Here is a 12,576-nt window from a genome sequence, read left to right as displayed (position 1 = left end):
GTGACAAAAATATTATCTCAATATGATCAAACCTAAAAGTTGCAATTTCATATGACCAACGAAATATTTCTTAAGAGAGAAACAGGTAATGCAAAATAGAATAAACTGCATTTTAAAGCAGGTTACACTGAGACTGATGTGACTTTGTTGAGTATTAAGAAGTGTTCTTCAAAACATACTTGCATAGAATGAAAGTCTGAAAAATCACAAGAATGTAACATATTCTAGCTCTCTCCTTTGTCATTAAGGACTGTCACTCTGTAATTCTTTGACCCTTAACTGGGTTCCAAACTATGAAGAGAAGCATAAACTTCAGTACTGGAGAGATATTTCTTTCTTATGATTCAAAGATTAAGGATGAGAGAGACTGAGAACACAGAGAACTTTGGATATAGCTTAATTATTAACAGACTGGGAAGATGAGACCTACACAGGTGGTTAGGTAGAGCTGGGTCTTAGATCATATTCTCAGAGACATCCATTTTATCTTGTTTCCATGATAGCACTGTGATTTGCACACACATACTAGATATTGAACAAACATGTTGATTTGACTCAATAACTGCATATAACAAAGCAACCACTTACTTTTATAAAAGTTGGTTTCCACAAGATGAGTGAGACATTAACTTGGCTCACGTCAGAAGGAATGAGATTACATGTGATGGTAGCAAATTTACAGGTACTGCAATCCTGTTTGAATGTCAGAGGTATATGTTAGTATTCCTGCCATCTGACCAAAGGTGCCATAGCAGAATACTTCAGATGATAATTCTAAGTTGATATTGGATTTATTCCACTTGGAAAGCATAAGGTAAAAATAGGATTTAACTCACCTGAATTGTGCCTCGTTTGAGGTCTTCAGATTTTGATATTGTAATTTTCTTCCCAGAGTTGATACCAAAAGGATCTTCAAGACTCTGGGGTCTGCAATTTGCATTCTAAGAAAGGAAAATATTTCCTTATCAGACAATGCCAAAAGTCAAAGGGAAAATGGTTAATTCATGCAATACATGAAAAATCTATGAATGATGGGTATTGGCATATATTAAAGATCCATTTATAAGTGTGCAGGATGGAAGAGGCTATAAAGAATCATCCAGGTACTCCTACCCCTAGATTTCAATAATAATAACAATAATAATTGCTGTTACCATAATGGAGGAGAAAGGATGCTAAAAGAACTCACTATTTCATGAGTAGCATAATAACATTTTTTAAAGGTTGGCTTATAAAGTTCCATTACATATATAATATAGATATATAAAGTCCATATATATATACAGTTCTTAATTAGCTAACACACACACACACACACACACACACACACACACACACATCCATACATGTTTAAGTTCTACTGAGGAAAAAGAAAGATCATCTGTTCCTCAATTTGATGGCCGTTTTCGTGGACTAGAGGGGAATTCCAGACACTTGTTTTTAACCTTGTCCCTAGTAAAACATTTAAGTGATTATAAGACAAATACTACTGTTGCTGTTTTTAAATTTCTGAGAATACTTTAATTTTTATAAACTGTGTGAGGAGCTGGAGAGATGGCTCAGCAGTTAAGAGCACTGGCTGCTCTTGCAGAGGACCTGGATGATTCCCAGCACCCACATAGTGGATAACAACTATTGGTAATTCTAGTTTCAGGGTATCCAGTGTCCTCTTCTGACTTCAAAGGGCTTTACACAACATGGGTGCACTTACATACATGCAAGCAATATAGTCATACACATAAATTAAAAATAATAAACAAAATATTTAAAGAACTGCATGAAAGAAAGGCATATTGTCAAATCCTGATATCATGCATGTACTAATTTAATCCTTATTGAGGTTTTCTGTGTTTTAAACACTAAACCATAATAATTAAATGCCATATTGTCTATTTAGAGTCACAAATACAAAGGGGCCACGATATTGTCACTATTTGTGTTGTGTTAGCAGCATTCTGTTATTTTATGTACAATTATGAATATTTAGGATAAATTGAGAAGCAAGTGTAACAAACATTTCAGGTACATATCAATTATTAATTAGCTAAGATCTATTGGCTTGAATAGTGATTCCAAAAAGATATGGCAACTGCTAACAACTTTAACCTGTAAATGTGACCTTATTTGGAAATGGAGTAAAATTAAATTAAGGCTTTACAAACAAAGACAGCTTGGATTTCAGGATGGCCTTAAACCCAGTGGTGAGCATACATAAACACACTGAGACAGAACCACACAAGAAACACAGGAAGAAGGCCATGTGAAGACAGAGGCAGAGAATGAGACAAGGGATATGTGGAGATGCCAGTAAGCACCAGAGGCTGGGTGAGAAAGCATGGGGCAGAAGGAATCTCTAGCATCAATGCCTTGATTCTGGCCTCAGAACCATTAAAGAATCAACTGCTTTTTTTTTTTTTTTTGGTCTTTTTGAGACAGGGTCTCCCTGTAGCCCCAGCTGACCTGGAACTCGCTATGTAGACCAGGCTGGCCTCAAACTCACAGAGATCTGCCTGCCTCTGCCTCACAAGTGCTGGGATTAAAGGCATGCACCACCATGCCTGGACCCATCAACTACCCTTTTTAATCACTCATCATTGATAATATGCTACAGGTGCCCTAGAGATCAAACTCACAATCCTATATAACCAATGAACATTACCATTCATTTTCTTTTTTAAAATTTTAAAAATTTTAATTTATTTTTTAAACATGTTATTTATCATTTATTATTTTATGTATATGCATGTATTGCCTGCATGTAGGCAAGTGCACCCGTGTCATGCAATGCCCGCAGAGGATAGAAGAGGCCGTCGGATCCCCTGGAACAGGAATTACAGACAGTTGTTAGCCTCCATGTGGGTGTTGGGATTTGAACCCAGATCTTCTGCAAGAACAGCCAGTGTTCTTAATTGCTGAGCCATCTCTCCAGCCTCTCCATGTTACTTTAGTAGGACCCTATCACAAGTGGCACACAAACAAAAGGCTTAAATGGCAGGTAAAGAAGGGCTAAAAACTAGGCTAGAGAAATGGCACAGGGGATAAGCAGGGCTTGTTGCCAAGCCTGATGACCCAAGTCCTATTCCCAGGACCCACATGGTGTAAGGAGAGAACAGACTACTGCAAGTTGTCCTCTGACTTCCACACATGCATTGTAACACCCTCCCCCCATACATACCAAATAAATAAGTGAATATACTGTGAAAATTTTAAAGTGAAGGTAACAGTAATGACACGATGGTAAAGCACACTTGACTTACATCAGAAGATGACCATCCAATTGGGTACAGCACAGGATAACCATCTGATGTCAAATTGGGGAATGAAATTGACAGCTGAAGTTCTGGCATTGGGAAATGTCCCCTTTTTCTAATCTACAGGGAAAAAAATAGACATATAACAATTTCTTGCTCTTTCAGTAGCATCCTTTCTATCTTAAGTAGGCTTTTGGTCAATTTTTTTTTCTTTTCAAGTGTGTGTGTGTGTGTGTGTGTGTGTGTGCATTTATGTAGGCATGTTCACATGTGTGTGGGTGTACATGTGGATCTGCACTGTGCCTATGGAAGCCTGAAGTTGATACCTAGATTCTTCCTTGACAGCTATATCACCTTATTATTAGAGGTGGCGTCTCTCAGTTAAACCCAGAACTTATCAATAAGGCTAGTCTTGCTAGCCAGCATGCGTTGAAGATCCCGTTTCTGCCTTCTGAGCTGAGGTTAAGAGTGAGCCTCTACGCCACACAGCAGTTATACTGTGGAGTTAACTGAACTTCAATCCTCTTGCTTGGCAAGTGCTTTAACCACTGAGCCCTCTCCCCAAGCCCCAGGACTTTGATGGATTAAATTATATAAAATTTGTAATCATCCAGATGAATATGATTAATGATGCTATATGGGAATTGGATTAAGATTAAGCCAGCAAGAAAGTATGGATGCTTATCAATGGTCATATGAAGTAGCTATAATTATACTGTTTCTTCATCCTTCACTCCAGGATGATACTGGGATTAATAATGCTACTAATATTAATAATAATGGGATCAGTAGAAAATTAGAATTGAAAAGTATCTCTATTATTCTGCTCTTGCTATGTACACCATCCTTTCTAATATCCTGTGTGTGTGTGTGTGTGTGTGTGTGTGTGTGTGTGTGTGTTGAGACATGGTCTCTCACTGCAGTAGACATTCACCATTTGGCTAGGCTGACTGACAGCAAGCTCTCAGCATCCATCTCTGCTCCAGTGCTGTGTTGTAAAAGGCACAAGCAGCCATGCTCAACTGTTTTACATAGGAGCTGGGGATTCAAACTCAGGCCCTCATGCTCACAGAGCAAGTGCTGTAATTCACTGATCCATCTCTCCAGCCTTCATCCAGGGGTTTAAGGGGCAGAAATTATTTACCTGATCCACACAAAACAATTTAGAAGTTTTTTTGTTGCTTTAACCTAGTTTGTCAAAATACCCAAAGCTGTGACTCCTCTAGTTTCAGCTAGATGGGACCTAACACCAGTGTTCGGGGAAACCAAGCACCCATCCGTTTCCTTTCGCTATTCTATCCCAAGCCAGGGCTGCTCTCTCACTGGCTGTTGGTAATCCAGCCTGATAAGCAGATTGACTTCCATCTCAGTCTCTGTTTATCTTGATCCTTTAATCCAGAATCTCCACTTAGTGTCCCAGTATGGCATGACTGATGAGTGGCGCCTACAGGGAATGGTGGGCAGCATGAGGCCCAGAAGGAGACTCACTGTCCAGAAACCCTTTGCCTCTTAGAGGAAGCAGCAGAATTGGGAACACTAGGTGTAGAGGCCCTCCCAGCTACCATACAAACATGATCTGCAGGCCCTATGCCTTTCAGTGGCCTCTGTGGGCAATTTACTTAGCTGTGTAGGAGCTCTTTGAACTTTACAGACAGATGCCAGGAAACCTACTGCTTGTCTAGGGAAGGATCCTGTTTCCAGAGCATCTCAGATCTGCAGTAGTTCCCCAATGGCTGCTGAAAATTAAGTCCATTAATCCCGGAACTATGGAAATTCCTGACCAACTGTGCCTGGCCTCTTAAATGTAAATTTGGTCCTCCACCATCTTATGGTAATACGTCCTAGGCTTGCCTGGCATAGCCTCTCATCTGTTTCTGATATTCAGTCAACAACCACATATTCTGATATTACCTTTTTTCTTATTAAGAAGCATTCCTTATAAAAACACTAGAAAATACTGAAAATAAGCAGAAAACAAAAGTCTCCTACAAGTTAATCCTCTTAATAACATTTTATTGGATGCTAATAACATTTATAATAACATTTTATTGGATTTATTTGTCTTTAGTATTTGCATGTATTATTTCACTAGATTTTTATCGCACACACAAAAATCCCTCAATTTTGTGTGTTTATAAAGTCTACATCCATCATTTTAATTGTGTGCTTTTTTTCCTCTCTCAGTAATATTAACTGCTAAGTAGGTGTTACCTAAGTTGAAACTCATGACAGTCTGCAATAGAGCTTAGGAAAAGTTTGCTATGAAGGATTTAAAATGAAAAATAATGTAGTGGAAAACATCATTGAAGTGGGCAGGGAGTGTAGTGCCAACATCAGGAACTGACAGTATAATGCATGTGAAAGAAAGCAGTCAGCAGAAGGCACACTATTCACTTAATAAAGGAAGATGTTCCCATGAGAAGTTTGAAATAATCAGTTTTTGAAATTATCATGATTCCCTTAAAGATGATTTTTTTAGTCATTCTAGAAAGAATACAAAGTCTATTGCTCACATTGGTGGTATCTATTTGGTGCCACAGTCAATTTTCTCCCTAAGAAGTTCTTCTAAGTTAGTACGTCTTACTATAAGGAAATTAGAGACTGTGACTTTTAAAAATGACTCAAAGTATAATTATCAGTTTACACTTGATGTTAGCAAAAGACTGAGAAATGGTATAATTATCAATTTGTGTAAAATATTCTACAATAGCAATATAACAAACATAAAATGTGTTCCAGCACTTGGCCCTCTTATCCTAGCATATTTTTCTTTGAAAACACCTTAATTTGTAAACTTATAAATAACCTCATTAGAATACTAACTTAGAGATAATTTCTTACCATGTAGAAGACATTAATTTCATTTCCGATGTCCTCAGTGGAATTAATAACTTCAGGTACAGTCTCATTGGTTGCAATTGAAATGTGGTGCTCACTTGCAGAACTTAGAAGAATTAATTTGAAAAATAAAAATAAAAGATAAAAACAAAAAGTTTAACTTTTATTCGACGTCATTCATTTCTTTCTCCACATCATGTAATTCTACAAAAATACTCACAGGAGTTCAAATCAGAAGGCTATTCTTCCACCCAGAAACCTCAATCAAATATTTGAGGATGGTAAGGATTATATACTATGGTTCAAATATCATTGTTGCTTACTTGAGACTAAAATACTAAATTATATGTAACTTTTAAAATAAAATTTTATTCATTAACAAGTGAAGAGTTTCCATAAATTCACTAGTACTTACATTAAGAGAAAAACATCAAGTTAAATTTGATATCTTTTGTAGTGATGAATTGTAACTAGGTTTTTAAAAATGTTTATATTTATACAATCTAAAAATCCTATATTTATTGCTAAACTGAAAAGTTCAGCCTTTACACAAATTTCATGGTCTTTGGATGACACTTATTAGAACTAGTAACATAGCTTAAAGTAGCACTTCAGTCAAGAGAAAAGACATAAAAAATTATAAATGTGTGCCAAAAATTGACTTGAATTAAGTGGAAAATTGGAAAGTCTTTGTGCTGACAGATGCAGATACAGCAAACCAGATAACAGACATCAAAGACTGAAAAGTGTAAGCAAATCTACGTGTGCATCCTGTAATCTTCATTTTCTGGTTTCTTATTATTAAAGAGAAAGTGCCATCAAAAACAAATGACAAGATTATTAGACTAAACTGAACTCGTCACTGATTCTCGTATATGTATATATATGTATATGTATATGTATATATAGCACATACTTATTTAGCAAAAGCTTGGAATTCTGCTGAAGTAAGAGAATTTGTAACAAGGGTATTGTAGAATGGAAGTTTGCCAATGTGATTGGTGTTTGGATAGATAAGACGGACAGAATGGAAAGAATGGTTTATGAATAATGGAAGAAATAAATGGCTGACCAATGAGAAATGGTTTAATCCTGTTTGCTCAAAATGGATGGTTGGATTCCATCCCAAGAGATGAAATATGCTGCACACCTATCATAAAACATTGCATTTTGTCAAGGACTTTGGCTTGCATTTAGGAGGTTAAGATCTATCATTAGCGTCATATTCTGTTATTTAGTAAACACAGGTTTTTAAATGCTAGGGTGCATAAGGATTGTATAGAAGACTTATTTAACATGGATGTTGAACACCATCCCAGAGTTTCGGACTCAGCAGGTCTGGGGGAAGGTTGGAGAATGGGACCCTCTAAGTTCCCAGGCAATGGTGAGTCTCTGTCTTGGCCAGGGACCACAGTTGGAGAACCGTTCAGCTATCAGAAAGGTATCAATGAATGAAGCTGTCTTCCTCCTACCTGTAAAACTGTAGTCCAACTTCATATTTTATTGGGATAGAAATATTTACTTCATTATCAAAAAGAGATTCAGGCGGCTCTTCACTGTCACTGGAAAACAGCACATTCAGACTAATCATTAAAATTGACTATTTAACAGCATCTTTAAGCATTCAAAAGAGAAGATTATATTGACAAATTAATAAGAATACAAAATAGAGAAATTTTGTTTCATATATTTTAACCAGGTAAGGAAAGAAACTAGAGATGGGGATTGTTAAAATTCCTAAGTTGATACTGATGTATAGCTAGAGTTGACAATCACACATATTTAGCCCCATATTTCCTAAAATTCTGTGAGATAGTAAGAATTCCCAGATTTCATTATTAAAATACCCAGATTCCTGGATTTCTGTGGATATAATAGGTATGAGTTGTGGCATAATGATTTGTGTTTTGAACAAAACACTGATCACCTTAGGTCAAATTTATCATGTATGTGAGGACCTTATACAGATACCCAACTAGGCTTACTCAGCTAAGGGTAAATCTAAAATATTTTTATTTTTCCCTTAACAATCTTTCAGACTGAGTAAACAGAATCCATGTTATTTCAAAATGTATCTATTGCCTTGGTTTTCGTTATAATTTTCACAATATATGTAATTTAATTATATTTGAACACATATATGCATCATATAACACATAAGTAAATCAACTTATTTAATTTCTGTCTTGATTTTTCATATATAAAACAGTTATTTTATCATTAAATGATTACTGATAATTAAATGAACAATTAGCATAAATCACTCAATATTGTTCCTAGAATATAAGAAATACTTTATATGTGTTGGATTTAATAATTACTACTCTACATAATTCTCCACAAACTGACTAAATATCTGGCAAACTGTTTCACAGGACAGACGTTGGGTGCCTTTAATGGCTTTGCTTGTTCCCCAGCACATACACAGGCTTGGAATAAACAACAGTGCAGTGAAGGAGGCAACATGTCACCTTGAGTTATGAGAATAAAAGTGATAGAGCTCTTAGTATGAATGTTCTGACCCCTCTGTCTTATCTTCTCTCAGTGCAGACAAATTATTCTTCCTAAAAAAGCAGCTCTGTACATAGCTTCAGTCCTCAAAAGCTTTCTGACTCCTGAAGGCCTGTTCTACTAAGAAAATAGTTCATGTTGCCATTCAGTATCTACATGATACAGCAGGGTGCATACTTCATGTTTATTACCAGTCTGTACTCCATGTATTCTTTATAGTTCAGTAAAAATTGGTAGCCCAGCATTCCTCCAGCAGGTTAACTGGTCTACCTCTGAGGTTTTGCTGACGCTCTGTATTTTGCCTGAAAATGTTCTATTTGCTCCTAATCACAAGGCTCTATGTGCCACACTGTCCATTTTTAAAGTTCTTTCTCAATTAAATTTTCTTGATATTGCTTGCTTATGTTCTTATTGACAAGTAGATACAATGTCATCCTCCAATCACTAATGCTCTCATACATGGTTTATTTTATATATTGGGTTGTCTTTACTACCGTGTAATAATACTTTTTATATTAGTCTCTACTCCCCCCTGTAGTATTCACCCCATGAGAAGGTTCATGCACTTAGTAATTTTTACAAGCTATACAGTGACTAATTCAATATACTTTACACAGTAGATATCAAATAAATAGTTGCTGCCTTAAACTGAATGGAATATGCTGAATTAACTCATCCATTCATTTTTTTTGTCAATTTATTCTCCATCTATTTAATGATTTCTATCTGTAGGGGTCATTCTAGGTATTGGAAATAAAACAACCAACAAAAGCTATAACTTGATCTCATTGGACAAGTTCCAGTAGAAAATTACAGTTAGAAGAAAGTTAATCCCTATTTCATCTTCCTTATTAACCTTTTGCAACTTTTATTGCATGAGTTCTATGATAACTTTCAGAAGCCTTGAATGATTTGAATAAAGTGTGGCAAACTATAAAAGGGTATTGCTAAACTTTAAGTCCATATAATGATTCAGTTGACCTTGATGGGCAGCTATTAAAAGTTTTTAAATTAGCAAATCCTATTAACTTTCAATGCAGTCTGGCAGGTATAAGTGCTGTGTAATTACGATGTGGTCTACAGCAGGTATCATCAACAATTTAACCCAGTTGATTGAATTATTTCTATTGAAGAATTGCTTTGTTTTACCGCTTTGTGAAGCACAGTGCTTCATGCATGTCTGCTTCTGCCGATCTCATGCAAGCTGCAAGAAGCTACCAGTGACTCTACAAGGTAAAACATTCTAATTTCATGAAAAAACTGATACACATACATGCAAACATACATATTCACACATATATAAACCAACCTTGTTACACTTAAGTGAATGATTGCATTATCCATGAGACATGATGTATTAAACTGGAATAATATTTTGAAAGTTACCTATGAAATTAAATAGATATCTTATTAACAAATGAAGAAAAAATTAACTTTGATTAAAATATTTAGTTTGTGTAAGTGCATTATCTAAACTGAAATTATGAAGTTACTTAAAAACATCTTATGAAGTACAACCTTATCATATTTGAAAATATACACAAGAGGATACAATAAGCACATGTATTTTTAAAGGTAAATATGTAATTTACTTTACATATTGCTATAGTATAAATGCTTGATTCCATTAAAAGCTTATGTGTCCAAACTTAATCACCACGGTTATGATATTAGGAAATGAGACTTTTTGGCAGGTCACGACGACCATATGAATGGGATTAGTGTTCTTACAAAGGAGGCATCAGAAGGCTGCCTCCTCCTCTCACTACTTTAGGATGCAGAGAGAAGACACCATGTTTTAACTGAAAAGCATGCCTTTTCTAGACACTGCTCTGACATTGTTTTGATTTTGGGTTTTTCTATACTAAGGCTCATGGAATATAGCAGAACGGGAGTGGGGGCACAGAGAGAAAACTAGTGCATCCCTTAACTCTCACCCATGAAGCTTCTTTTTAAAACAGAATGTGATACACACAGAAGGCCAAGACTGGCCAAGTTTTAAAGAATGAGAGACTGTAGAGTGTTTGTCCCTGGATAAGACTCCTATATTAAACGTCTCCCATCCAGAGTTCAGGGATCATTGAGGAAGAGGGGGTGGAAAGATCGTAAGAGCCAGGGCTGGCTTATGAACATAGGGAAGCAGAGGCTTTCAGGCCATTGGAAGCTTGTTCATGTGAACTTATGGAAGGGTGGCTTAGAGCACATGTGAACTTGTAGAAGGGTGGCTTGGAGCACAGGACCCATGGCTAACTCAATCAGACAAGGGAAATGGGTGGCAGGCTGGCCCTAGTCTGGGAACTTTTAGGGACTGATTACTACTGGATGAGGGAGAGTAGGTCTTACTTATGATCTCTAGATAGGCTGACTAGACTTCAGTGGATGAAGTTTCATTGAACATCTGGGTACAAATGCTTGATTAGATAGGATTTAACATGTATGGTGGAATACATGAGGCTCGGTGGAGGGGCACAGATGGGGAAGGGAGTCTATATTTGATGAAGAACTGTTGTATGAAATGTACAAAAGCTCAATAAAAATTTTTTAAAAATTTTAGACAAAAACAAAAATTTCAAATCACATATCTGATAAGAGACTTGAATGTAGACTGTTTGAAGAAACTCCTGCAGTTTAATAATACTAAAGACAGTCCAGTTCAAAAATGGGCCAAGAGCCCTAATTATACATGGTCTCCTGGATTGGGGAGGACTAAAGTATACAATCTGGGGAAGGCTAGGAAGAGAAGGCTTGACCCATGCTGGGTAAAGGCTTTCCAGTGTGCATACCCTCAGGTCATACATACACCTCAGCAACCCCTCAGTTATCTCAGTAAGTAAATGCAGTAAATTCATTGGTTCTCCAGGAAAACTTTAGTCAAACATTGGCTTGACACTAGAACCTTAGAAGGGAATAAGCATTGATTAGCATCCCATGAAAAGAATTCTCTCAAAAGATGGAAAATTTATTTGTTAATGCTATTATGTCTCATAATTATTAAATAAAAGAAAATGAGAATGTAAAAGATGTTAAAAGGATATGGGAATGGAGATATTTTTCAAAATAGAAAAAAATGAGAAAGCCTAAGCAAGTGATGAAGGTCTGTGTATGTTTGTTATGATATATAAAGGATGAGACAAAATCATATTCACATAATCTTAAAATTTCTAAGGTCATAGTTTAGTCAACTAGTTTAAGGAACAAAATATATACCTAATCAAGGTTTATCTGAAATATTTGCTTTTTACCCAAGCTTTATCTACATAGCACATAGTAGTTAAAAGTACCAGACTGGTGTAACTAAACTTATTGGATGTTTAACAGCCATACTTTGAGGCCTATGGTAATCTGGTCAGAGGGCCTTAAAGGACAGTTTTTGCCCCTTGCCCTCTGAGGTAGACTAAGTTCCAGGGGATTGTGGAACATCTCTCAAAATGTCCTGTAACTGCAGTGAGTCACCTTTCCTCTTGTTCAGGAAGGACATGGAGACCCCACAAGATAGACTTATTGTTACATAGGGGGAACTGGTAAAAGAAAGGAGCCAGGGGCTCCTCCCAAGCCCATGAGACCCCTGAGGAACAGAGCCTCAAAGGACCTTAAGTGTAAAAATAAATTGATTTATTTGGGTCAACTGTATGGTTTTAAACACCCAAAAGGAAAGTGTAACCAAAGAGTAAAGTCATCAGTATATTTCTTTGAGTTCAAGGTATTACACTTCCCAGACATTAGGCTTAAGTCTATAGAAAAAGTTCTTTAGACAATTATTTCTCATTGATGATTTTGTTCCTAATCAGAAAGTGCTGCTTAGATGTAAGAATTCGAATCTTGGTCTGCAATACTGTAGTCCCTACCTGTAGCTAAGGAAGACAACCAACTATTGTTCTAAAATGATGGATGAATTTGTTTAGTCCCCCGGTCTAGAAGCCTTTGAGAGGGAACTGACACTGATTCTAACCACTCCAACAGCTATCAAAATGCCTGA

General features: G+C 36.3%; 1 protein-coding gene across 1 annotated transcript in view; it reads right to left on the bottom strand.

Moving 5' to 3' along the window:
* Itga1 (integrin subunit alpha 1) overlaps positions 1 to 12,576 on the bottom strand; it is a 160,877-nt gene that overhangs the window by 12,119 nt on the left and 136,182 nt on the right. Inside the window, exons 21-26 of the mRNA XM_008832940.3 lie at positions 9,910 to 9,986; positions 7,562 to 7,651; positions 6,093 to 6,195; positions 3,258 to 3,371; positions 837 to 941; positions 589 to 693 (exon numbers count right to left, since the gene is read on the bottom strand). Coding sequence (XP_008831162.1) covers positions 589 to 693; positions 837 to 941; positions 3,258 to 3,371; positions 6,093 to 6,195; positions 7,562 to 7,651; positions 9,910 to 9,986 — 594 coding nt within the window. The remainder of the gene's footprint in view (positions 1 to 588; positions 694 to 836; positions 942 to 3,257; positions 3,372 to 6,092; positions 6,196 to 7,561; positions 7,652 to 9,909; positions 9,987 to 12,576) is intronic.

The sequence above is a fragment of the Nannospalax galili genome, unplaced genomic scaffold, assembly GCF_000622305.1.
Source record: "Nannospalax galili isolate Female #2095 unplaced genomic scaffold, S.galili_v1.0 scaffold235, whole genome shotgun sequence".
Lineage (NCBI taxonomy): Eukaryota > Metazoa > Chordata > Mammalia > Rodentia > Spalacidae > Nannospalax > Nannospalax galili.
The sequence above is the reverse complement of the archived record's forward strand: the minus strand, read 5'-3'. Positions and strand labels throughout refer to the sequence as shown.